This window comes from Megascapheus bottae, chromosome 17, assembly GCF_031878675.1.
Source record: "Megascapheus bottae isolate mThoBot1 chromosome 17, mThoBot2.hap1, whole genome shotgun sequence".
In the NCBI taxonomy this organism is placed as follows: Eukaryota; Metazoa; Chordata; class Mammalia; order Rodentia; family Geomyidae; genus Megascapheus; species Megascapheus bottae.
The window spans coordinates 2,476,449-2,503,820 of record NC_143525.1 but is presented as its reverse complement, the minus strand read 5'-3'; the positions used below and the strand labels follow the sequence as shown (position 1 = coordinate 2,503,820).

General features: G+C 41.0%; 2 protein-coding genes and 1 pseudogene across 9 annotated transcripts in view; 2 read left to right on the top strand and 1 right to left on the bottom strand.

Moving 5' to 3' along the window:
* The window catches only part of LOC150050789 (uncharacterized), a 203,156-nt gene that overhangs the window by 162,604 nt on the left and 13,180 nt on the right, over positions 1-27,372 (bottom strand). The window contains exon 3 of one of the 8 annotated variants that reach the window (XR_016538242.1): positions 24,726-25,357. The exons of the other annotated variants lie outside the window; for them this stretch is intronic. The gene's annotated coding sequence lies outside the window, so the exon portion shown is untranslated. Of the gene's footprint in view, positions 1-24,725; positions 25,358-27,372 lie in introns of those variants that run through there. 8 annotated transcript variants of the gene reach the window in all.
* LOC150050792 (leucine-rich repeat-containing protein 37B-like) lies at positions 10,264-12,407 on the top strand. The gene is made up of 2 exons (XM_090351472.1): positions 10,264-12,131; positions 12,257-12,407. Exons 1-2 carry the CDS (start codon positions 10,273-10,275, stop codon positions 12,405-12,407), a joined length of 2,010 nt encoding a protein of 669 aa, XP_090207598.1. The 5' UTR covers positions 10,264-10,272.
* On the top strand, positions 20,288-21,280 carry LOC150050791 (receptor-binding cancer antigen expressed on SiSo cells pseudogene; annotated as a pseudogene).

Genomic DNA, 27,372 nt, shown 5'->3' with positions numbered 1-27,372 from the left:
TAATTTAGAATAAATAGTCTACCACTGGATAGACCAAATGTTAAGAGAGGTGTGTGTCTGTGTGTGTGAGTGTGTGTGTGTGTGTGTGTGTGTGTGTGTGTGTGTGTGGAGTGCATACTTGAGTACCTTCTTATCCCTACTCTCTCTTTTACCCTATCATTTTAGGTAGGATAAAATCAGAAACTAGTTTATTATTTCCATTGTTTCCATAAAGAAATGAATTTCTTTGGGCCAGGAGTTTGGCCTAGTGGTAGAGTGCTTGCCTAGCATGCACAAAAACCCAGGTTCAATTCCTTGGAACAACATACTCAGAAAAAACCATAAGTTGTGCTGTGGCTCAAGTGGGTAGGAATCTAGCCTTGAGAAATCTCAAGGACAGTGTTCAGGCCCTGAGTTCAAACCCCCATACTGGCAAAAAAAAAAAAAAAGAACAGAAACTAGTTTCTTCATTTCCATAAAGAAATGGAGGAGAAAAGAGCACTATTTTGTAGCACTGCTGGTCAGTTTTAGGAGACGATGGTTTCCTTTTCCTTATTACATGATGTATACACATATCAAAAAATAACTACTGTCTCTAGAAAAACAAACTGATTTTTGTTGGAGACCATTGTTTTCAGCCTCCTGAGGAAGTAAGATTATCAGATGGCACCTGGCAGCTCCCTAATGAGTCAGTACTTGCTGACCAGGAAGTTTGTTTGCATTTGTTGATTTGTTTCTTCCATGCTTGTGGATAGAGTGGATCGCTAGATTTCTTCCAGGTTTGTTTGCTGCTTTGCAGATGACCTTTACTGTTCTTGGCTGCTTAAGGATATATATAGTGTGGCATATAGGGGGAAAGGGGAGAAGAAAGGAGGAGAAAGGCAGAGAGAGAAGAAAGGAGAGAGAAATAAAAAACCTCTGCTTGCAGTGATTTGAGTCTGCGATCATTCCCAGGCCGCTTCCGAACTGACGAGTCGTTTTGGTGGGCAGCGACAATTGTTCTGTTTTCGGTCAGAACTACTAGCTTGTTCTTCTTTTCTGTTTTTTTTAAATTTTCTGTCTTTTTTTAAATTTTTTATTGTAATTAATAAAAGGGTTACATGATATTTGCCAGATAGAAGGTGCATTAATTCACATACATTGATATCCTTTCACATGTCTTGGTAACCATTACCCTGCCCCCCATTAGCTTGTTTTTTTTTTTAGTCATCTTAGTTCTTTTTTTTCCCAGGGCAGGGGTACATAGATAACTGACTTCAAAAGCAGGACCACAGCTCTAAGAGACCAGCTACCCACCAAAGGAAGGACAGGCTGCTGCAAGCTGTGCTTGCTGTGCCTGGACTCAGGGTGGTCAAAAGGGCTCTGGGGCTTTGCCCAGAGCTGAGACCTCCTGATTCCAGAAAAATCACTATATTTTCCTGGCCCTGTGAAGCTTTGTTGACACACACAGGCTGGCAAAGCTTGAGATGGGAAAATGGAGGAAGCCTCAATTCTAAAGCAATCACCATTACTACCACAGTGGCTTGGTAGTGAGGGAGCACTTTATAACTACAGAGTGGTCATTCCATCATGAAAGAGCACACGTCCCATATAAATAAAAGGCAAAAGAAGGAGGGTGAACAAGGACACACTAAATGCACTAGCACAACGATGTTCATTGCAGCATTATTTACCATAGCAAAGATATGGAACAAACCCAGATATCCCTCAGTTGATGAGTGGATCAACAAGATGTGGTATTTGTACACAATGGAATTCTATGCTGCTGTCAGAAAGAATGACATTGCCCCATTTGTTAGGAACTGGAAAGACTTAGAAAAAATCATATTAAGTGAAGTAAGCCAGATTCAAAGGAACATAGGCCCAATACTCTCCCTCATTTGTCATAAACAGTAGAAACCTTGGGCTCTCCTAGCAGAGATTTGCAATAGAGCAAAACCTAGATACATAAGGCCATATAGAATGACGCTAAATGAAAGGACCTCTAGGATATAGAAACAAAAGCCATATAATGAGTGATTGTTGTCCTCAATGTACTATGTTATCTCTCATCTCTTCTGCTGTCCCTTGGTTATCTCATATCGTTACAGTATCTCACTGTGTTATCTGATATATTGGATATATTTGTATTTGGTTATTTGAAATTGGATAGGGAAGGGGGAATATAAGATGAGGGATGGGGGGTGGGGGGAGGGAAATGGGGACCAAGACATGAGAAAGGGTATCAATGTATGTGAATTAATGCACCTTCTATATAGCAAATAGTATGTAACTCTTCTATTAATTACAATAAAAATATATGAAAAAAACTGTACTTTGTCAGAGTTCTTAGCTCAGTGAAAGAATTAACATTCTAGTGTTTAGAGAAGAATGCTGTTAAATCAGCCAATTGTCATATAATTTCTCTCAGCTATAGTGTTTTGAATAGAAACGACTGCATGATAACTTCAGTATGGGGTCTCATTCAGTCCCCCAAGAGGCAACTGCACAGGGGAATCTCTTAAAAGACTTCCACCCAGCCTGGTAAGGATTGATTGTTTCTGAGGCCTGCAGCAGTTTTCCATAGGAGCAAAAACTGAAGCAGAAGTTGACAGTAGACCAAGTGAGTATGTCTTGAAAGTGCAGCCAACAGAGATGAAGAGTAGATTACAGATTGCAGAGTGCATGTCAGTTAGATTCTGTGTGGGGATTTCCTTAGAAAAGATCAAAGACTCGCTGTTATGCAGGTAGGGGTTAATGAGCTAGCAAATTAGGGTTAATTAATGCAGCATCTTTAGTACCCACAGGCTAATGAAGTCCAGGGTTATTTGGATTATATTAACATCAAACAAAGTAGACTTTTAGGCCAAAAGCACTTAAAGAGTAATTTTGCTGGTTAAAGAACACACTATCTATGATTCTAGGTAAATACCACTGCATCACAATTAGTGCTAAACATTTCCATAAACATTAGGAGAAAATGATTAAAATGTAGTGACAATACTTCAAGAAAGACAATTGAAATCATTGTGGAGACTCTAATTATTGAGATTGTGTATAAGGAGCATATATGTGATTCTGTTGATATGCATGTAAATTATAGGTATATGTATATGTGTATACAAGTGTATGTATATATTAATTTTTTAAATTCTCCTTTAAATTACATACATTTTATGCCTTATTGGTTTGGGAAAATTACTGTAATTTGTGCCTTGCTTCTGAAGCACCACTTCCTTTTAGGGGAGGCAGATTTTCATAAAACGAATGACAAGGAAGCACTCAGAAGATTATTCAGTGATCTAAACAAACATGGCAGCAAAAAATGCCTGATTGAGAGAAGTGAATTTTGCAATGTGCATTCAGAATTTTCTTTGTTTTCGTAACTTCATTTATTGTATATGATGACTTGGTCAAAACCATGAGTAATAAATCTTTGCTAAAAAAAAGAGGAGGTGGGTGAGGAAGTGGGAATTGGCACAGATGCTGAGATATTCTAATAGCTTGTTTTTAAGTGTTCATCATGTCCTGATTTTATGCATCAATCATCATGATAGCCTTTCAGAGATGAAAATCTCTAAACCTATGCTTTCGATTTAGGCAATGGCTTGCTGTGATTCAACTTGTATGATAAAGCAGCTAGGAGAAGAGAGACAGCTCTCCCTCTCGTCTTCCATCCTTCCTTCCTTCACCCCAGCAAATGACCCATGGGAGATTAAATCTAAAGAGAACTGAGTGAAAGGCTGTGGAAGAGAATAAATGCTTCTGCCTAGTATGGTTATGCAGGTGTTTATGCACAGGGACTTTTGGGAAAAAAAGGTAGGTAGGGCTGACAACTCTAGCTATGCTGCAGGCCAAGTCATATGCAAAGTTCTCCCTAGAGGTACTGTAGGGACCTTCGGGACAGGCTTGGAGAGCTCCTGCAGGTCCTGTCTGTGTACATGGGAATTGATTGAAGAGGCTCAGAATGAGGGAGCCTTTGGTCATTTTGATTATGAACCAAAGCACAGGTTTGTTCCAGTAAGACCTGAGATGTACATAGCGGCACACATGAAATAGCATCAGCTGTCACTAATTGTCTATTTCTTTTCCCACAAGGAGCTTTTTTGGTTTATGCGAAGGCAGTGCTCCTGAGAATCTGAGAGTCAGGCGAGTTAATTGGAGAGGATGTGGTGCTATAGCCAGAAAATTATGTTCCCCTAGACTTTCCTCGGAGGGCTTCTTTTTAACTTTGGCTGAGGGATATGTACAGATCTCTTATTGATACAAGCAAGAAAATCATGGCCAAGAAGCTACATGACAAGGACTCCTTTGATGAAGATGAGGTATTCCAGAAGAAACAAGGGGGAATATCAAGGAGCAAGTTAACATTCCTAGATAACAAGGCATAGGTTGGGGGTGAAGGGTGCAAGGGAGAGTCTGGTGTTCCCGTCAAGACTAAAAGCTTGGCATTGCTTTTTTTCCCTAGGAAACTAATCTAAACAGCCATAGAGATGTCCCCACCACCACCACCAATACCACCTCCACCACCTCTTCCACAACCTGGGGTTCAGAGAGGGAAAGTGCTGGGTGTTATGGGATCTTTTCTTCCACAAAAACTTGGAACTGTTTCCTCTGACAAAGGCTTCAAGCCTTCCTTTTCAGAGAAAGGATGCACTGAGTAAACAGGGACAGGAGATTCCAAGTGGCTCTGTTCAAAAGGTCAACTCCTGGATCATTGGCTTCCAGTATCTAACTGCAGATCCTTACAGGGTCAGTCACAACAAGTTCTCTAAAAGCAGGTATGGCCCAGGCTGTTTGCAGAGCAAATAAATCCTGCCTTCCAAAAATAAAATGATTTTTATCATTCTAGATGTCTGTGTTTACTATGTAGGTATGGTATTTAAACCTTATGGCTACCTGGGTGGTCAGTCTTATTCTTCCCAAATAACAGGTAACTAAGGCCCCAGGGACTAAAGAACTTCCACAAATTCAAAAACAATATTACTTAGGTTTTAATTTGCTTGTGAAAGAAATCCTAACTAAAATATAATGAAACCTGAAGTGGTAGAAAAGGTGAGGTGGCAGTTGATAGTACCACTTGGGATATGATGGAAAGAAGACCATGAGTTCTAGAACAACTTGGGCTATATAATAAGACATTGTCTCCAAACATATAATAGACTTTATGTAGGCTCCTCTATAGAGGACACTAAAGGACTTAAGGGTGCCTGTGCATCCTCTTCCTTCCCATCTGCTTTGCTCAATCACAATTTGACAAGTGTCAAACAATGGTAAGACATTGTTAAAGACAGTGATCACTAATTCCAACTCTATAATAATGGTCAGGAAATAACTCAGAAAGAAAAAAAAAACAGTTTCCCTCAGAAGGCCTGTCACCTAATTGGACCACAGAACAGGGAAGAGAATGCTGTCACTGTCTGACCATGGTTCTATGCAAAATCTGAGATGGGGCTTTAAACCAGTAATTCAAACCCAACAGAACCACAGGATGTAGAGGATCATCTAAAAACAAACCAAGAGGGTGGTTCTGTTATCAGAAACCCTTGTAAAACAAAGACAGGGGATCAAAGACTGAACTTAAACTAAACTTTGAGCCCCTAATTGCTATTCACCTATTCATAGATGCCATAAACCTAGAAACTTATCAGCTTTTCTTCATCCCAAAGCATTTTGCTGGTGCTTTTATTTCATTCAAGTCACATGGTAACATGTGGCTTTTTTGATCTGGACTCTTACAGGCAATCTCATGGTTCATGTATGAAATCTTTTGTGGAAAGGTATATGTGCATTTGTGAGTTGATCATTTCTGATTCTCTCACCTCATTGCAGGACCCATGCCAGAACACTCAGAGGAGATAAATGTACCTGTAGACCCTTCAAAGAGCCCAAGAGCCTGGAAAGCAAGAGACCACAAGACCAGGAAAGATAGCATCCTGGAAAGCAGATGAGGGATTGTTTTGTGCGGTTTCCCATGGCTCCACATTTTAATACCTATGCACAATTTCAGTGGACAAAGAGAAGGGACATTAAATGTGTTTGGAAGCAAGGCAAGCATGTCCTACACCACTAATTCTCTACCTGGGACACTTGTATCCAGAAACACTACTATACTCTTTTTTGGGAGGGAAGGAGATATTGATTTTTTTTTTTTGCCTGAGCACTGTCCTTGGACTTTCTCAAGGCTAGAGCTCTACCACTTGAGCCTCAGCACCACTTCCGGCTTTTTTCTATGTATGTGGTACCGAGGAATCGAACCTGGGTCTTCATGCATGCTAGGCAAGCACTTTAACCACTAGGCCAAACTCCCGGCAGGGAGTGCTCAGGCCCTGAGCTTGTCAAGCCCAGGACTGGCAAAAAAAAAAAGAGTCTCACGAGATATTGATTTTTATTTGGGCTTCTCACAGTGACTAGAACTGCTCTGCTTCAGAAACATTGTTCTTTTGCCAAGATGTTCATAGAAGAAAAATAAGAAAGCAACCAAAACAAGCTGTGTTTCCCATCTTGTTTAAAATGAGTTTGCCACCAAGAGAATATATAATCTGATCTGTTTTTTCATGTTCAACTATCCAAACATCCTCAGATTCACCTAGTCTAAACCACTTCTGCAGAAATACCAAACTGAAAACCCCCAAATAAGGAAAGGACACACACTTAATGGCCAGTTAGACCCTAAGGGACATAGGACACAGGTCAATGGGATGGACTTGACTCAGAGAATTGGCCTATTTCCAGCCCTACATACCTGCCCTCTGGGCACCTGCTTTCTGAATTCAATCCAGCCCAGGCCAGGGCTGAATTTCTTTTGTGCAGGACCTGGTGCTTGAACTCAGGGCCTGGGCACTATCCCTGAGCCTTTTTTGGTTCTATCCCTTGGGCCATAGTGCCACATCTGCCTTTTCTGTTTATGTGGTAGTGAGGAATCAAACCCAGAATTTCATGCATGCTAGGCAAGTACTCTATCACTAAACTAGGCTGCATTTGACCTCAATACAGAGCCTGTACCTCCTGTCCTGCCCTTCTACTGGCTGCAAGCTGCTACATTCCAGCCTGTTTCTCTTCCCGATGTAAAGAACAATGTCCCCTCTGCCATGAGAAGTGTAAGCCCAACACCAGCCCCCCCCCACACACATACACAAAATCAGTCTTCGCTGCTTTGAATCCAGTCAGGAAAAGGCCTTATGAATCCATCTCCAAAATAAATAGCAAAAAAGCTAGGGTATAAATGTGACTCAAGAAAGTGGTTCAAGCGGTAGGGTAGTAACTTGAGCTGAAGAGCTCAGGGACAGCACCCAGGCCCAGAATTCAAGTTCCCTGACCAACAAATAAAATGTGACTAAGCTAAACAGGTTAACAAGTACAAAATCTTGACTTTACACAGCAGAACAGGAAAGAAAATCATTCCTTCTAGATTGCTGATAAACTCTAACGTGCCATACTGTTCTTGTGTAACATCAAATCAATATCCTGCTTTAAAGAAAAACTCATCTTATATGTAATATAATATGAATATATTTGTTATATATACACAAGTATATGTATATATATGTATATATGAGTTACTTTGAAAATTACAGTATAAGATTGAAAACTTACACCAACAGAGAGAGGAATGAGGCAATAATCAGGAAAGCAACTCCTTTCACAATAGCCTCAAAGAAAATAAAGTACCTAGGAATTAGCTTAACTAAGAATGTAAAGGACCTTTTTGATGAAAACTTTAAAATCCTAAAAAAGGAAATTAAAGCAGAACTAAGGAAATGGAAAAACCTCCCATGCTCCTGGATTGGAAGAATCAACATTGTGAAAATGAAAATCTTGCCAAGGGCTATCTACAAATTCAACGCAACACCCGTCAATATCCCAATGGCATTCTTTAAAGAAATAGAAGAGGCAATTCAAAATTTCATATGGAATAATAAAAGACCCCGTATAGCAAAAACACTTCTTAGCAGAAAGAACAGCGCTGGAGGAATTTCAATTCCAAACTTTAGACACTATTACAGGGCTGTAATTATCAAAACAGCTCGGTACTGGTACAAGAACATGCCTGAAGACCTATGGAATAGAACTGAGGACCCAGATATTAAACCACAGACCTATGACCACGTAATCTTTGACAAGGGAGCCAAAAAAATAGAATGGAAGAAACACAGCCTCTTCAACAAGTTGTGCTGGCAGAACTCGTTAAGCACCTGCAGAAAACTAAAGTTGGATCCTTCTTTGTCACCCTGCACTAGAATTAACTCCAAATACATCAAAGACCTGGAGGTAAAAGCTGACACACTGAAAACTTTACAGGAAGGAATAGGAGATACACTAGGCCTCCTTGGCACAGGTCGAAACTTTCTTAATAAGGACCAAGAATCACAACAAATCCGAGAAAGGCTGGATAAGTGGGACTGCATTAAACTGCAGAGCTTCTGTATGGCAAAGGACATAGCTAGTAAATTAATTAGGAAGCCTACAGAGTGGGAGAAGATCTTCACCAACCAAACAACGGACAAAGGCCTCATATCTAAAATATATCAACAACTCAAAAAATTGAATCACTCCAAAACTAATCTCCAAAGTAACAACCATCCCATTAAAAAATGGGCCAAAGACTTAAAGAGAGTCTTCTCTGAACAAGAAACAAAAATGGCCTATAGACACATGAAGAAATGCTCAACATCTCTGGTCATAAAAGAAATGCAAATCAAAACAACTCTAAGATTCCACCTCACTCCAGTTAGAATGGCCAGGATCAGGAAAACGAATAATAACAGATGCTTGAGGGGATGTGGCCAGGAGGGATCACTACTACACTGTTGGTGGGAGTGCAAACTCATTCAACCACTATGGAAAGCAGTATGGCAGTGCCTCAAAAGGCTAAACATAGAACTTCCCTATGACCCAGCATTTACCCAACCATCCAGAATCTAGGGCATACTAAATCCACTAGCACAACAATGTTCATTGCAGCATTATTCACCATAGCAAAGATATGGAACCAACCTAGATGTCCCTCAGTTGATGAGTGGATCAACAAGTTGTGGTATTTGTACACAATGGAATTCTATGCTGCTGTCAGAAAAAAACGACATCGACCCATTTGTTTGGAAATGCAAAGACTTAGAAAAAAATCCTATTAAGTGAAGTAAGCCAGACTCAAAGGAACTTAGGCTCAATGGTTTCCCTCATTTGTCATAATCAGTAGAAACCTTGGGCTCTACTAGCAGAGACCTGGAAAAGAGCAAACCCTTGATACATAAGGCCATATAGTATGAAGCGAATTGAAAGGACCTCCAGGATATTGAAACAAAAGCCAGATAACGAATGACTGTTGTCCTTAAAGTACTATGTTATTTCTCATTTCCTTTGCTGTCCCTTGGGTATCTCATATTGTTACAGTATCTCACTTTGTTATCTGATATATTGAATTTATTTGTATTTGGTTATTTGAAATTTGATAGGGAAGGGGGGAAAACCAAGATGGGGGGGTGGGGTGAGGGGAGTGTAATGTGTACCAAGACATGTGAAAGGGTATTAATGTATGTGAATTAATGCACCTTCTATCTGGCAAATATCATGAAACCCTTTTATTAATTACAATAAAAAATTAAAAAAAGATTGAAAACTGCCACAAATACTTGAAGGCTCTGTTCAGACAAGGTCAAACGTGGATGTTTTGCTCAGCCCATGGGAGGGGTAGGGCTGAATCCAAACCTTCATCCTGAATAGCGTGCTCCCAGGCTCACTTGTTCCAGCAGAAATATTGTAGTCATCATTGACTCTATGGTAAACCCAGCAAATGGAGTGGATGATTTTTGGCCAGGTGATAAAATTTTAAAGGAAATGAAAACACTGTGGGATAAATAATCATAATGTGTATTCTCAAGCTTACCACCCTAATTGGCTCACTTTTGTGTTTCTGGAAACCTACAACGAAAGGGAGAAAAATAATATCTCAGGAAAGGACTCCACGCTCCCAGAACTGGAATGGCATTTCTGCATAACTCCTGAGGTCCCAACCATGTCATTTCCTTGGGTAGCTCTGTCATGTCCCTCCTCACCACATGCTAGCATCTGGGGACATCCAGGTCTTTTGCCCAAATCCAGCCTAGCTGAGGGAAGAGGGACCCTACAGGAAGAAATGACCCCTGTTCTCCGGAAGAGGAGATGCGGGCCCTGGCCCTGTAAGGAAAGACTTGCTGCCATCCACAAGCCTAAGCCTTTCTGTTTTACGAACAAAGGTGTCAGTTTCATAAACAAACATGTCATAAACCAGGGGCGGGGCAGAGAACTCAGGGCACCAGATAGGAATCTACCAAAATGCTTTGTGTCTTGCCACTATTAGTGATGTCCCTTGACATGTCCCTATTGCCTACAAGGTGCCTTTTACCTACCATGTCCCCTATGTATACCTTTGCAGCAGAGCTGCTATTCATATCGCTACAGTTGTGGCTGTCAGTTCAGACCAGGCCGATTCCACAGTGGACCCACAATCGGTTCTGGCCTAACTCTGATCGTGCTGGACCTACTGAGCCCGGGTCTTCACCCTCTTCTTACATCTCACCTGAACTTTCACCCATGCTAAAACGCCAGGTGGACCTGGGAGGCTTTGATTATCTAGGATCCTCTGCTCCATCTCAGATGTCTGCGGGACCTCAGGAGCCCACTCCCAGGATGCTCACATTGCGCAGGACAGATGCTGCTGCACAGCAACCTCCTGGGTCAGGTCAGTTTCCTGCTTCTCCTCAGGATCTCCCAGAGGAGTTGAGTCTGCAGGACAAACTCCCAGAGACAGTGCCAGAGCCAGGTGAGGACCACAAGCAGGCCATGCCTCGTCCACTCCAAAGTGACACACAGCACATTGCTCTAGCTGAGGCTTCAGAACAGCCATCACTGCAAATGCATGTTCCACCTCTGTACACTCAGAGAGCACAAGAAAAACCATTTGTTCTTTCACTCCAGACCCGGAAAAAGGATCTAGTCAGGGCGTGGCTACATCGGCAGAGATGGCAAGTACATGACCTTCTGGTAGGAACTGAAAACCAGTTTGCAGAATCGCAGCTAGATCCCAGTATAAATATGGCTTATGGTGACAGCATGCCTCAGCAAGCCCAAGAGAAGGCAGATGAACTTCCAGAACCCCTCGAAGAAGGTGAATCTTCTCAGTTCCAGCTTCACACCCATGCTCAAAACCCAGGGACTCCTGAGAAGCTCCAGTCCCTTGTGGCTCAGGAAGAAACCCTAGCACAACAGCATGTTAACGAAGAGGTTATTATGCCATTGGTGCATGAGGATGGACGTGTTCCATTTCCAAACAGCAATGAAACTCAGCATTCAACCTCACCAAATGTCACAGTTCAGCCTGCAGATGTGCAGATTACCTTCACCACTCCACGTCAGCAACAGACCCCAGCCCAGCCTCCAGGGAGACCTCAGCAGGAAGAACTGTCAACTACCCAAAAACAGGTGCCAGGTCAGCCTTCAGAGCTCCCAGTGTTTGGAGAACTTTTGGAAAGCCACCTGGAAGCTCCAGCTCAGCCTGAAAAGCCTTTGGAGGAAGTCACACCTCCAGTTAAGCAGGAGGCTCCCGTTCAAACTCCAGAGTCCCCCATGCAGGGCATAGATGCAAGTCGACAAAACCACCAGCTGACAGTTCACTCTCCCGGAGAGGCCCAAGCTCACCATGCCAATGTCTCCTATGTTACAGATAAGCCCCCAGATGTGACAGTGACCTTCACTTCAGTGCCTACCCAGGAGACTGAGTCATCTCTGGCCCCCAGTGAGACTCTGGCTGGTCCTACAGGTTATGGAGAAAAGGTAGAACCCTCTTTCAGTGAGCAAGAGCAAGCATCTCAGCCTTCTGAGTCTCTTGGAGAGAATCAGCCTTCTGGAATGCAGCCTGCAGCCCCAGCTCAGGCTTCAGAGCATGATGGGGAGTTTGAATCTTCTCTAACTCAGCAGGAAAAACCAGCTCAGTCTTCTGAGCAGCAGACCACTGCAGTACAATCCCTGCAGGGGACTCCAGCACAGCCTGTGCAAAAGACTACAACTCAGAACCTGCAGGAAAACAAAACTCAGCTTCTACAAGAGACCCCAACTCAGCATCTGCAGGAAACCAAAACTCAGCTTCCACAAGATACCACAACTCAGCATCAGCAGGAGACACTGGCCCAGCCAATGTGGAAGGCTGTAACTCAGCCTAAACAGAAGGCCCCAACTATGGCTCAGCCAAACACTCCAACTTGGCTGAAGCAGAGGACCTCAACTCAGCCTCACTGGAAGACTGTAACTCATCCTCCAATAGGACATCAGCCAATGTCATCATCTACAAAGGCTACACCTGGTACCACCCTGAAGAATACTACAACTCTTCCTCCAAAGCAAAGGCCGGTGACACTTCCACATCCACACCAGATTCAGACTCAGCATCCAACCCTGACTCAAGTCACAGCTAAAACTTTGAGTCTGGAACGACGTACTACAACTCATTTTTCAACAACATCCACCACAGAAAATGCTTTAGTGGTGCACACTGAACAGCGTGCTCTTCCAAGCACCAACTTATGTGAGCTCTGTAACTGCCAAGACCAGACACTGTCCTGTGTGGATCTCAGCCCAGGGCAGAAGCTCCGCCACGTTCCCGTGCCAGATATCGACGACCCCAAGAAGCAACTTTTCACTGTCTTGCAAGTATCACCTCCTCTGTGCTGGGCATTCTGCCTGACATTCTTGTCTCAAGATCTTCCTCTTCTTTCCAAACCTCATTGAGTGATGTTTACCTTTGGTTTTTTCTTTTCTTATTATGTTTGGTCAGTCCTAGGGCTTTGATCTCAGGGCCTGGGCACTGTTCCTGAGCTCTTCTGCTCAAGACTATTGCTTTACAACCTTCAGTCACAGTGTTCCAGTTTTCTAGTGATTAATGGAGATAAGAAGATCATGGGCTTTTCTGCCTGGGCTGGCTTTGAACTGCAATCCTCAGATCTCAGCTTCCTGAGTAGGTAGGATTACAGACCTGAGCCACCCTGTGACCTGTTGGCCTTTACTTTCCACTTCTCAACTTTCCTTGTTCTCCTCATTGTATTGTATTCATTCTCCAGACTTTTATTTGAGGTTGCCCTTTGTCTTTTTCCAAGAAGATACTGATTCAAAAAAATTCACATGCACATAGAAAATCTTAGTATTTTCTAAAAGGAAGAATACAGATAATCACTGACTGACAAAATTTGGGTATGAGTATAACAAATAGGACTGCACACTTTCTGTCCTAAATGATCATGACAGTGCTAGAAACAGAGCACTCAGGAAGGAAAACCGGTTTGTAAGAAAGAAGTTCAGTATTGGACATTTTTATTGGTAAACAATCAGAAGGCTTGCAGCAAAATGGAAATAGTCTGGTTGGCAATTGAGCAGATTTAAATCTGCTCCACTTCACTACCAAAGAAAGTATATACAAACTGAGCAGGAGCATTATATTGATGAATAAGTAAAGATTAATGTAATTCAAGAGTTTCTAGTAAACATCTACTTTTGCCAAGCAGTGACTCACACCTATAATCTTAGGTACTGATAAGGCTCAGCTCTGAGCATCATGAATCAAGCCTATCCTGTCACAAAGTTCATAAGGGTCGTATCTCAAATATTCTACCAAGAAACTACAAGTAATAGAGCACTACCCTTGAGTAAAAGAAGCTGGCACACACAAAAAAACATTTTTTTAACCAATATTTTTATCTTTTCCTTTCCTTTCCTCTCTCCTCCTCCTCCTCCTCCTCCTCCTCCTTCTCCTCCTCCTCTTCCCCCTGTTCTTCTCCTTTTCCTCCTCCTCCTCCTTTGTCATCTTCTTCTTCTTCCTCTCTTTCTTCTTGACAAACCTATCCTTGAGCTATTTCACTCAATGCTAGTTACACTCCAGTACTTGGAGCCATTGGGCCATTTCCAGGTTTTCTTGGTGGTTATTTGGAATTAAGGATCTCACAGTTTCTTGCCTAGACTAGCTTACAAGGTGATCATGAGATCTCAGCCTCCTGAGTAGCCTGGATGACAGATGTAAGCCACTGGTGACTGGCCACTTTTTCCTTTATTATTGTATAAACTGTGGGGAAGCTCATAGCTTCATAAAATAGAAAATGTGAGGTCTTTCTTTTGCATTTAATCATGCTTTCTGTGGTAGCAATGACTTTCTCATTCTGATCTTGCTATTCCTACTTATTTATGGTTATAAATTATGTCTCAATAGAATATTCCAAGGAAATGATATTTCTTATATTGAAGAAAATATATGGAGATTGTACCGTTGGACTGAGAAACTGTGAGTATATTCTCTCCAAATATAAATACAACACTGTACTGTTTAACATCTCTTGGTCCAGAATTTTTTTTTGTAGGTTATCGGGCTTGAGCTCGGCCTGGGCTCTGTCCCCGAGCTCTTCAGCTCAAGCCTTTTGCCCTACCCCTGGGCCTGGGCAATGTCCCTGAGCTCTTCTGCTCAAGGTTACTGCCCTACTCCTTGAGCCTCAGCCCCTCTTCCCTTTTTCTAGTGGCTAATTAGAGATAAGTGTCTGGCTTTGATTCACGATCCTCAGATCTCAGCATCCTGAGGAGGTAGGCTTACAGATGTGAGCAACTGTGCTTGGCTTTGGCCCCAAATTTTGAAGAGAATTCTTCTGAGAGACCCTCTACACCCTGATCAACCTCTACTGACTGAAATTCTGTAATTATTTGAAACATTAAGCTTCATGGGTACTCAGGGTATTATTAAGTGTCAGAGTACTTATCTCGCATGCATGATGACATCTTATTGCTATCATGAAAAATAAATTTCAAGGACCCTCTTTGAATTAAGTATATGGCAAGTTGAAGTTCTTCTCTATTGTGCAAGTGATGCATGCTTACATTCATCATGGATACAAATGAAATAACAGAGTAAAAACTATACCTGAAATGAGTATAGTAGAAAGATCTGTTTTCCCAGGCAGTTTTGTACCATATATATATATATACATATATATATATGTACTACATTTACATATAATAGAATAGGTTTGTGGTATCATTTTTTACTGCCTGTTTACTTTTTATATAAATGGTAACATCCTGCATCCTGAATATATCATGATATCTGCTTTGAATGTTAATGTTCCTGTACAAATATAAAAGATTATCCTATTCCTTTCATCTTCTGCATGATATTTCATAGTGTGGATGTCTCATGCTTGATTTAGTATCTCCCATAGTATTTATAGACAATGCCCAGTCAGCTTGTTGCATTCATGGCTACAATGAACATTCACATACATACTAGTTTGTGAACATGAAATGGTAATTGTCCTCAAGAAAGTTGTGCCACAATAAACTCTAGGCAACAGAAAATACCAGCCTTCTTTTTTCTGTACTTTCTCCATCCATTCTGGATGAATTTAGATCCAGAATGACCTTTCTATCTTCCAGAATTCTCAGCGAAAATCGGCTCACTGAATTACATAAGGATACATTCGAAGGCCTCCTATCCCTTGAATATTTGTAAGTTAATAAGTTTATCACATCATTAATATTTGTGACTAATTATGTATAAAATATATATTCAGATTAATTACTGAAATCTCTGTAAGCTGTGGAAGTAATTCTGTCTGTCTCAGCTCATCTCTAATAAATACTTACTATTCATTATGAGTTTAACTATACAGAAACCACATAGATGGGGGAAAAGTGTCCTGAGAAAAATGGTAATAAGACCTCGGCAATGGCTCAGCAATTGCTGATACTCATAAAAGCATGGTCTAAAAATACACAGACTGTCAGCCACAGGTGGATCATGCCTATAATCCCAGCTAATCAGGAGGCTGAGCTATGAGGATCTTGATTCAAAGCCAGCTGGCACAAGAAATTCCATAACACTATTATCTCCAATTAACCACTAGAAAACTGGAAGCGGTCCTGTGGCTCAGTGGTAAGGCACTAGCCTTGTGAAAGCTCAAATACAGTGCCCAGGCTCTGAGTTCAAGCCCTAGGACTGGCAAAAAATATAGAAGAGAGTATCAAGAAACTTATATAACACCAAAAAAAGATTAGTTGCCTTATCAACTCTTCTATGTTCTAAGGTGATGTCCATTTTGGTTTTGGTTTGTTTTTGCCAGTATTAGGGCTTAAAATCCGGGACTAGGCCCTGCCTATCCCAGAACTTTGTTTTCTCCATGCTAGCACTCTACTAAATTGAACCTCAGCACCACTTCTGGCTTTGTCTGTTTATGTGGGTACTGAGGGATCTGACCTATGGATTTCTGAATGCTAAGCAAGCACTCTAACACTAAGCCACCTTTCCAGCCTGATGGCTAGTTTTTTGTTGTTGGTAGTTTGTTTGTTTGTTTGTATTTTGTCAGGCCTGGCTTGAACTCAGGGCCTGAACACTGTCCTTGGGCTTTTTCAAGAGTAGAGCTCTGCCACTAGAGCCCCAGTACCACTTATGGTTTTTTCTATGTATGTGGTACTAAGGAATCGAACCCAGGACTTCATGCATGCTAGGCAAGCACGCTATCATTAAGCCAAATTCTCAGCCCCCTGATGGCAAGTTTTATATTGGCTTTTTGAGGTCTTTCTGCCCCAAACCTTTCAAACATGGTTTGGAAGAAAACTTCCGTGAATTCATCCCTCTGCTTTTCCTACCATGAAATGCATTACAAGATATTTATATCACACTAGCATGTATATCATCGTCATTCACCAAAGAAAAGGAGATAATATTGACTGTGCCTAGATTGGCACACAAAGATGAGTAAATCAGGGACCTACTCTAAGAAATCACGGGCTTAAATGCTCAAACCACAGTGCATGCAGCAGAGGGCAAAAAAAGGTATACTTCCAGCAAAGAGCTGAATGTGAGGTATGGTTTGAAGTGGTAGAACACTAGATTCTGAGTCAAAAAGCATAGCAACAGTCCAAGGCCCTGAGTTCAAGCCCCAGAATAGGCCTATATGTTATACATAGAACAGGAATGCAATGAATATGTTACATGTCATATATATATATATATATATACAATATGTACAAAATATAGGACTTGCCAGGTGGAGTGGCTCATGCCTGTAATCCTAGCTACTCAGGAGGCTGAGATCTGAGGGCCAAGGTTGAAAGCCACCTGGGCACAAAGGGACCTGAGACTTGTCTCCAGTTAACCTCCAGAAAATGGAAAGTGAGGCTTAGCTCGCAGGTAGGGCAGTAGCCTTGAGCTGCTCAGGGACAATGACCAGGCCCAGGGGTAGTGTGGTAGCCTTGAGCTCAAGAGCTCAAGACTTCAGGCTCAGAGTTCGAGTCCCATGACCCACAAAAAACAATATCTAGGACTTCACAGTATAATTATATACAGAACTCAAAACATTGGACTTAAAGAATCAAGTCTGATGAGAATATAAAATATTACCTAATTGTTCTTCTCCTCTCTTGAATGATTATCAAAAATTTTCAGTATCTAAAGCTATGTATTTAGTTGATGGTAATCACTATAAAGAAGTATAACTCCTGTAGGTGTGCTCAGACTTAAGGAAGTTCAAATCCAAATCCAAAAGTTTGTTGTTTAAAACTGTTGCATGTTCAATATTTTCTGTCCTAAAGTTTACTATTTATTCACCCTCATTGGTGTCTAATAGTTTTGAGTGCACTATTTTCCTCTGTCTTTTTTCTAGAGATTTGTCCTGCAATAAAATATAGTCAATTGAAAGACGCACATTTGAACCATTGCCTTTTCTGAAGTTTGTGTAAGTTGCAAATAGAACTTTATAATATTACATATATCAGCTTATTTTGCAGCAGGATTAAAATGTTGCTAGTGAAAAGTCACTATACATATATATATATATGTGTGTGTGTGTGTGTGTGTGTGTGTATGCATGTGTGTGTGTGTGTGTGTATGTGAAATTGTTTTAGACCAGCAAAGTTGAATGTAAGAACCATTACAAGTCAGACAAAAATCATTGCAATAGTTCTCAGCGAGTGAACTGCACCCACAAGACATTTGGCAACTGTGGATATGTTACAGACATCTAGCGGGCACACATGTCTACAGGGATACAGGTGTCCTACTTGCATGTACAGGACAAGGCCCAAAGAATTGTACAGCCATTATGTGATGGGAAAACCTGTTCTCCGTAAGTGAAAATCACTTGATACTGAATGTGTAAATATGGAGGCATAAATAACCAGCCAGAATTGTCCATAAGAAGATTTCTTTAAAACATGGGGAAGTAAAGAATCTCGTTTCATTGTCTGTAAATTAGAATCACTGTGAAATGATAAAGTTCTAAAAAAATGTCCCTTTTCCTTCTCCTTTGGCTTATGTATTTTTTTTTTTAGAAATCTTGGTTGCAATTTAATCACAGAACTGAGCTTTGGAACATTCCAGGCATGGCATGGAATGCCATTTTTACACCACATGTAAGTGGTATAGAAAATAAGCATGCTAAATTAAACCCTATTTATGTGTTGAAAACCTAATATCCTTATTATCTGGGTGTAAGAACTATATGAACTCTCAAAAGTATGTCTTTATGACCCAGTCACTTTTCCCCCTTGTTTAAAGTATGTTCATTGTTATTATTAAGTAGTTTCTTTGTTTCTTTTTGGGGGGATAAGGGGTCATGAGGCTTGAGCTCAGCCTGTACACTGTCCCTGAGCTCATAGTTCATGACTACTGCCCGACCCTTAAGGAAAGTCCCACCTCCTGTTTTCTATAGGTTAATTGCAGATAAGAGTCTCAGGTTCTTTTGTGCCTGGACTGGCTTTGAACTGTGATCCTCAGATCTCAGCTTCCTGAGTAGCTAGGATTACAGGTGTGAGTCACCCCACCCGGTTCCTTTAGTCAGTTTTTGCATGTGTAAATGCATTCAGTTCCCTGCATGTTATCATGCCTAGTTGTATTTTTAAATTTAGCTTCCACATATGAGAGACAACTTGTGTGCCATCTCTCTCTGCCTGGCTTACTTCACTGAACATGTTTATCTAGGTCCATCCATTTCCCTGCAAATGACACAACCTTATTCTTTCTAATGATGAGTAAAATTCTATTGTGTGTAGGTGCCACATTTTCTTGATTTCTACCCATCTGTTGAAGAGCATTTGGGCTGTTTCCATAACTTGGCTATTGTGAATAGTGTAGCAGAAAACATAATTATGCCAATGTCCTTACCATATTCTGACTTGTGATGTTCTGGGTGGTTGCCCCCAAATGATAATCATTTTTTTTCAAATGAGGGTAAAAAATAAGGTATAGAAGGCTAGGTGACTCATATGACTAAGTCATACAACCGCCTGGTTTTGTTTTCCTACTTTGGCCAGGGCAACAGAAGACAGCAAGCAAGTAATCTTCAAATGATCTCTGACATGGGAGGCAATGGCTGCTCTGATATGTGTGAGGCTAGCATTCATTGCTTCTGCATTGCAGAATAAATGCCTGACTAATCAAATGTCTGGGAGGCAGACACGCAGTGAGCAAAGTTGATCACCCAGTCCTCCACTGAGCAAAATGGTGTGGCTGCTTTCTCAGTGCCAATTTCTTGTAATGGTGACACAGGGCACTTCTCTGAGTCAGGCAGAATGTTATTTGTCAAGTATGTGCCTCTGACGTTGTCAATTACTTTGTTCAATAGGAACCTCTGAGGTATAGAAAAAGATATACATTCAAAAACAAAATACATGGCTCCTGACTTAGTCTATACATTTTTCCTTCTTGAATACGTTAAATAAGAAATGTATTTTTAGTTCATTTCAGTTCAAAAATGGTATGCTGGAGCCAGGTGCAGTAGCTCACGCCTGTAATCCTAGCTACTCAGGAGGCTAAGATCTGAGGATCAAGGTTCAAAGCCAACCCGGCCACTTTAGTCTCAGGAGACTTTTATATCCAATTAGTCACCAGAAAACTGAAAGTGGCTGAAAGTGGAGCTGTGGCTCAAGGGGTAGGGCGGTTGCCTTGAGCTGAAAAGCTTAGGGATAGCACCCTGGCCCAGAGTCCAAGCCCCAAGTCCAACCAAAACAAACAAAAGAAAAGGGATGTTATTTGTCAGACATAGTAGAAAACACCTATAATCTAGCCTTGCTCAATAAGTGTAGCCAGGCAATGAGTGCAATAGCCAGTGTAGGCTACATACCTAAAACTTCATCTCGGAAAGAAAAAAAAAACCTCTGTTGTTCAATGTTCTGGAGAATATTATAATGAAAAGTGAAATTGTCCTCTAAACTTGTCTTTATGAAAGACTGTCTACTTGTGAATCAGTAAATTCGGATTCTTAACATTTGTGTTGGGGTGGAGTGGGGGGGCCCGTGCGGGGAGCACAGGCCCCAGAAACTCTGAAGCATGACACTTGGAGGTCCCTCCTGCCGTCTGGCTCCAGGCTTCTCCCTTCACGGCAGGTTCTGGCTCCCACCCATGGCCATCACTCAGTTTCGGCTATTTAAAGTTTGTACCCACTTAGCAACAGTATTCTCATTCCTAAAGAGATTAATATGAAGGTCTGGCAGAGGAAGAAAAGTGGAGACCAAATAACTTTGCCAACTACAGTTGATTATTCTTCAGTTCCAAAGCAGACAGAAGTGGAGGAGTGGACTTCCTGGGATGAAGATGCACCCACAAGTGTAAAGATTGAAGGAGGCAATGGCAACGTGGCATCACAACAACATGCTTTGGAACAACTGGAACCTGACTATTTTAAGGACATGACACCAACTATAAGGAAAACTCAGAAAATTATTAACAAGAGAGAACCGTTAAATTTTGGCATCCCAGATGGTAGCACAGTTTTCTCCAGTAGACTAACAGCTACATAAGATATGCCTTCCATTCATCAGTTGTCTGAATTAGGTGACTTAGACCCTTGGCAAGAAAATACTAATACTTGGGAGGAGGAAGAAGATGCAGCCTGGCAAGCAGAAGAAGTTTTGAGGCAGCAGAAAATAGCAGACAGAGAAGAGAGCAGCAGAACAACAAAGAAAGAAAATGGAAAAGGAAGCACAGAGGCTAATGAAGAAGGAACAGAACAAAATTGGTGTGAAAATTTCATAACAAATACTCTTCAGATGTCATAGTGCCAGTAGGAGAAATCTGAGCTCCAGAACCCATGCAACATTTGTATGGATTTAAGAGTATTTATGGAATCCAAATACACTGCCTTGATTTTAATGCATTCATCAGGCCATTCAGGAGACCGAGATTCTCCCAAAGTATTTAGTGATTGAGACTCAAAAGGAGAGAAAAGATGTATGGTAGTATTTTCTTCAACATTTTCCAGACATATGACAATTGTTTCCTGTAGAAAAATTATTACAAATGGAATATATCAGTACCTCTCCAGCCAGTGTTTCTAGCTAAATAAATGAGTGTAAATAATTTTATGGTGAAAAAGAACTCTGCTATCTATAATGTTTTCCTTCAATGTGTATAATTATAAAATAAAGTTATATTTTTTGTTTCCATGATCACCTGACCTAAATTAGACAGACTATAAGTAGGGATTTCACTTCCTTATTTTTGTTATAAGAAGCTGATGTTGGCATACGTTTACTCTAGTGAAAACGGGTATTGTTTTATATATCAATAAGGGATTGGATGGTTTTGGTTTTTAAGAGGACATTAAATACAATAATTTTTTATCAAAAAATTTTTTTTGTGTTGGTGGTGAATTGAGATGTAGCTGGAATCTCTATCAAGGTTGTCTATGCTGGCTTTGAATCTTGATCCTCAAATCTCAGCCTCTGAGTAGCTTGAATTATAGGTATGACCTTGCTTAGAAGGACTTATTTTCAAACATCTTTTCAGTTGTAAGTCATTGGTACACAACTATAATCCTAACTACTCAGTATGCTGAGATCTGAGGATCCCAGTTCAAAGCCAGCCCATGCAAAAAGTTCATGAGACATGGGACCCTCACCTCCAATGAAACCTCAGGGAAAAAAAAACCACAAAAAAACAGAAGAACAAGTATGGCTGAAAGTGGTGGAATGCCAGGCTTCAGTGAAAAATTTCAGGGAAAAAGCCCACCCCCCGAGTTCAAGTCCCATAACTGACATCTCACACACACACACACACACACACACACACACACACACACACACACATGCTTGTAGTCACTTCATTGGTTGGCACAGTGCCAACTCTATGACTTTAGAAGCTGTTGGACTTTGCAAAGCAGAAAGTCTATATGTTATTGAGGAAAAGCCCTTACCCTTGCTAGCTGGTCTTGAGCATTAAGAGACAAGAGAAAAAGGAGTATAAATCAGGCCTTATCCATATTGAATTATTTACCCACTATAGAGTTTCAGTCATGCTATATTTTCAGGGAACATTCAGCTGATATCCCAAAAACAGCCTATTACTTTTCACTCAGTTCAGTAGCATTGGTTTTGTGTTGAGAACTGTAGGTACACAGAAGTTTGCACGCTTCTGGATCTTTGTGCTTTGTACTAGAAGCCTGGTTCAGTTTCAACTATCCAATACCTCTCTACTCCTATACCTTTTCTTTTTCCATATTCTTTTCTAGAATTCTGGGAAGTTTCTAAATAAAGTCTGCTTTATGGATTGTAAGTGTGACCTAGAGTAAAGACTCTGATTTCCTTTAAACCTACAAGTTATAAACCAAATAAATGAATATAAAGTTTTTATGAAGACTAATTCAAATTGAAAAAGTTGATCATTTCAATTCCATTGCCATTTTCAGAATTCTCAATCGTAATCCTCTAACAGCTGTTGAAGATTCCTATCTTTTTAAATTGCCAGCATTAAAATACCTGTAAGTATTTCAGAGATAATTTCTGTTCTTCCTGATTAGGTTTTCCAAATGTTAAATATTTTTCAGTGAGCCTAAGAAAGTCATTTTTTTCATTTCTACTACTGGTTCTAGCACTTGAACTCAGGGTCTGGGCTCTGTCCATGAGCTTCTTTTGCTCAAGGCTAACACTCTACAACATGAGCAACAGCACCACTTCCAGATTTTTCTGATAGTTTAGTGGAGATAATAGTCTCACAAAATTTACTGCTCACACTGGATTCCAACCCTGATTCTCAAATCTCAACTTCCTGAGTAGATAGGATTACATTCTTGGGCCACCAGCACCCAGACTGAAAGTTAATTTTAGTTAATAGGTAATTGAATAAAACTTTTGGTAAAGGAAAGAACTAAGAAACCATTTATAATGAACAAAACAGTGGAAGGATAAACACGTGTAGAACCATCACTTTTTCCAGAGAGCAAAGAGGAATAAATGGTACACATTCTTTTATGAAGAAAAACAAAAGTAAACTGATAGTGAATGTATTGTGAAGATGCTAAGATAATGGTAAGAAAAGAATGATAATGGTTCTATACTAGGGCAAGATCATTAATTTGATGACATGACAAGTTAACACAAAATTTTCAGTTAGAAAGTATTGAGCTGACTTACTCTTAGGGAAGCTGAAATTAAATGAACCTCATGTTCTTCAAGGATTTTTTTTGCCAGTCCTGGGCCTTGAACTCAGGACCTGAACACTACCCTGTGCTTTGTCAAGGCTAGAGCTCTACCACTTGAGCCACAGCATGCTTCTGGCTTTTTTTCTCTCTGTATATATGGTACTGAAGAATCAAACCTGGGTCTTTGTGAATGCTAGGCAAGCACTCTAGCACTAGGCCAAACTCCTGGTCCTTAAAGGATCTTTTTTAAGAACATTTGAGTTGGGGTTTACCATGAATGTCTGGCTTTCTCCTGCAGAGACATGGGAACAACACAAGTGCAACTGACAACAGTGGAGAATGTCCTCATGTTGACCCTTACGTTGGAAAAACTGTAAGTTAATTGTTTTTACTTTTGTATCATTTTGTTGGCTTTTTTTTCAGGGTTTTGTTCTTTCTAATATCAAGTTTATCAAAGCGACATTTTTACAGTTAATGACATGCATTTTTTTTCCAGTCCTGGGGTTGGAACTCAAGGCCTGGACACTGCCTTTGAGCCGCTTTTGCTCAAGGCTAGCACTCTTCCACCTGAGCCACAGCATCACTTCTGGCTTTTTCTGTTCATATGGTACTCAGCAATCAAACCCAGGGCTTTATGCATGTTAGGCAAACACTCTACCACTAAGCCACATTCCCGGCCCATAACTTCACAGTTTTTAAGTGTACAGTTTGATGAGTTCACATAGATGTAACCGCTACTGTGTTCCCATTACCCATAAAAGGCTCACAGTCAGTCCTTTTGCAGTCAATCCACTCCTTCCACCACCTCTGAAACCTCCAATCTTATATCTGGAACTGAAGTTCACCTTTTCTAGAATAGCTTCTAAATGAAGCATAGAATTGGTCACTGTCTGGGTGTCACTGAACACACTGATAATTGATGGTTTCTCCATTTCCAAGCCTGGCTGCAGGTTGTTTGAACCTAAGATAATGTAATACAATTGGTGCCAAGCAAGAGGCCCACCCACAAGATGGAGGATCAGTGTTATCCAAGACATGGAGAGCAAAAGATGCTCTTGCCTAATACTGTATCAAGACTATTGCCAGTGCTCACAAAATGACTTCTTTTCAGGCCAGACCCGGAGCTTGAACTCAGGGCCTGGGCCTTGTGCCTGAGCTTTGTACTCAAGACTAGTGTTCTACCCCTTGAACCATAGCACTACACCCAGTGTTTTGGTAGCTAATTGGAGATAAGAGTCTCATGAACTTTCCTGCACAGCCTGGCGTCTAAGTGTGATCCTCAGATCTCAGTCTTCATAGTAACTTGGATTACAGGGATGAGCTCTTGGTGTCCAGCTAATTTTCTAATTTGATCATTCCTCTACATCTCCTCTCTCTCTCTCTCTCTCTCTCTCTCTCTCTCTCTCTCTCTCTCTCTCTCTCTCTCTCTCTCTCTCTCTCTCTCTCTCCTCTCTTGCCAGTTCTGGGGCATGAACTTTACGGGGCCTGGGCACTGTCCTTAGGCTTTCTCAAAGCTAGTGATCTACCATGTAAGCCACAGCACCACTTCCAGCATTTCTGCATGTGGGGTACCCAGGAATTGAACCCAGAACTTCATGCATGCTAAGCAAGCAATCTACCACAAGGCCATACTCTCAGTTTTTAAGTATCACAATAGATTAATGGATTCTTCTTTACATTATTTATAACCCATTATCATTTTGTTTTAGTTTGTATAATCTTTGTACAATTGATATACAGAGGGGTTGCAGTTTCAGCAATCAGGAATGAGTCATGAATACATTTCTTCTCCTCCCACTCACCCCGGTCTTGGGACTTGAACTCTGGGTCTGGGCTTGTCCCTGAGATCTTAAGCTCAAGGCCACAGCCCTACCACTTGAGCCTCAGCCCTACTTCGGTTTCTGGTGGTTAATTGGAGATGAGTCTCACAGGGCCAGGAGTCTGTCCTAGTGGTAGAGTGCTTGCCTCGCATACACGACCTAGATGGGGGAAAATGGAGTTATTGGCTTTGCTTTGGCTCATCTATCACTTAGTAACCCTTTGCCCATTAACTTAATTCTCGGGTTTCCATTTATAGGGTCTTACCACACACTATGGCAAGCTGTCTCTGCCAATTTAAAAACAATATTGAGGTTATCTGCAAGACAGTCAAGCTACATTGTGACAGTGCCTTGCTGACAAACATCACACACTGCCGTGAGTCTGTTGCCTGATATTTATTGTGTTCATTTTTAACTTTTCCTCAGTGATGATTTCTAAACAATTACAATTTTTATTCGTTTATCCAGTTATTCTCTCTGCGTTTCTGAACTGCTTAAAGTCATATTTTCAGTAGTGATTGTATACTTAAATAATTTAATTGTCCATAAGCATAAGAGCCAAGAGAAGGAAATAGACTGTGGTCTCTGCTTAGTGCTCTGCCTTCCAATAATTATTCATTCAGATGGTGAAAAGTAGTCTGTAAGATTCTTTAAGTTTTAAGTGTTCTTTGTCTCTGTGATAGGTATATCTACGTTCTATTTTGTTTTCACAACTCTCTAAAAATCTGTAAGTGATCGGGACAGGAGTTTGGCCTAGTGGTAACGTATGTGTCTAGCATGCACAAAGACCCAGGTTTGATTCCACGGTATTACATACATAGAAAAAAGCCAGAAGTGGTGAGGAGGTTCAAGTGGTAGAGCTCTAGCCTTGAGAAAGTCTCAAGCCCAGTAGTGGCAGAAAAAAAAATCTATAAGTGATATTGTTTTCCTTGGAGGCTGAGTTTCCAGCATTCTGCTTACCACTTTGTTACCTAGCTTTTGTAACCAATTAAAGGCCTCTTCCAGGCCTAGACTGCAACTCTGAACATGCTTCAATCTGAGCCTGAATTAAGTCTCCAAAAACATGACTGATGTCATATGCTGTAGCTTCAGCACAGGTTTTCACATGCAGTTTAGGGTCAAACACTCTGATACTTAGATACCATTATTGCTTAGTTTTCAAAACCAGTTTTCACAACACCGTTATTTCCTTCCTTATCTGTGATGACCAAAGCCAGGATTTTTCATCCTTTACAGCTGAAGGAAAATATTAGTTCAGAGAAATCAAGTACCAAGCCCCATGCCCAACATTTGAATCCTTCTTCACCACCTAACCTCCTTCTGTGACCTTCACTACCAACAAAAATAGTTTACTTCTCCTAGGCACAGGATGGACACTAAATGTTTTTGTTCTCTAATGCTTTGGATGCTTCCCAAGTAACACTGAAGAGTTTCAAATGAAAAGTAGCTTTTTCAGCCCTATGCTGTAATTTATGCCAATAACTACAGCTACTCAGAAAGGAGAGATAAGGGTATTCATGGTTCCAAGTAAGCTTGAGAATACATCTAGCAAGATCGCATCTCAACCAGTCAGACCACTCTTGTGGCATGTGCCTCTGATCCTCAATGGGAAGCTCTAAACAGGACTGATGTTAGAGGCCAGCTTGGGCTAAGAGAAACAAAAAACTCCAACCAAACAGTACCTAAAGCCAAAAGGACACCAGTGGGATTGGAGTGGCTAATGCTTCCCAAACCAGCACGGAGACAAGAGTTCAAATCCCAGTAATGCAAAACAAAAATGTAGCTTGTTTCCTTTGTATATTTCAAGCCCTATTTAGCCAGAATTGCTGTTACTCTATTGGTTTCTTACCCATTGTACAGCAAAATACAACCCAGGAACTAAAAATTGGTTAGCATACCCCAACCCTTGGTCCAAATTGTATTCCTACAGTGTAGAGCTTATTATTAGGGAAACAGGAAACATAGAATCAGAGCTCAAGTGAAGGTACTGGGCAGGTATGTGGGAAAAAGTCCAGTTGACGACCTCTTATTAAGAAGAGTTGGAGCCAGACAAGGTGGTTCACACCTGTAATCCTTGCTACTCAGGAGGCTGAGATCTGAGGATCAAGGTTCAAAGCCAGCCCAGAGACAAAAGGACTTGAGACTTTCTCCAATTAACCTCTAGAAAATGGGAA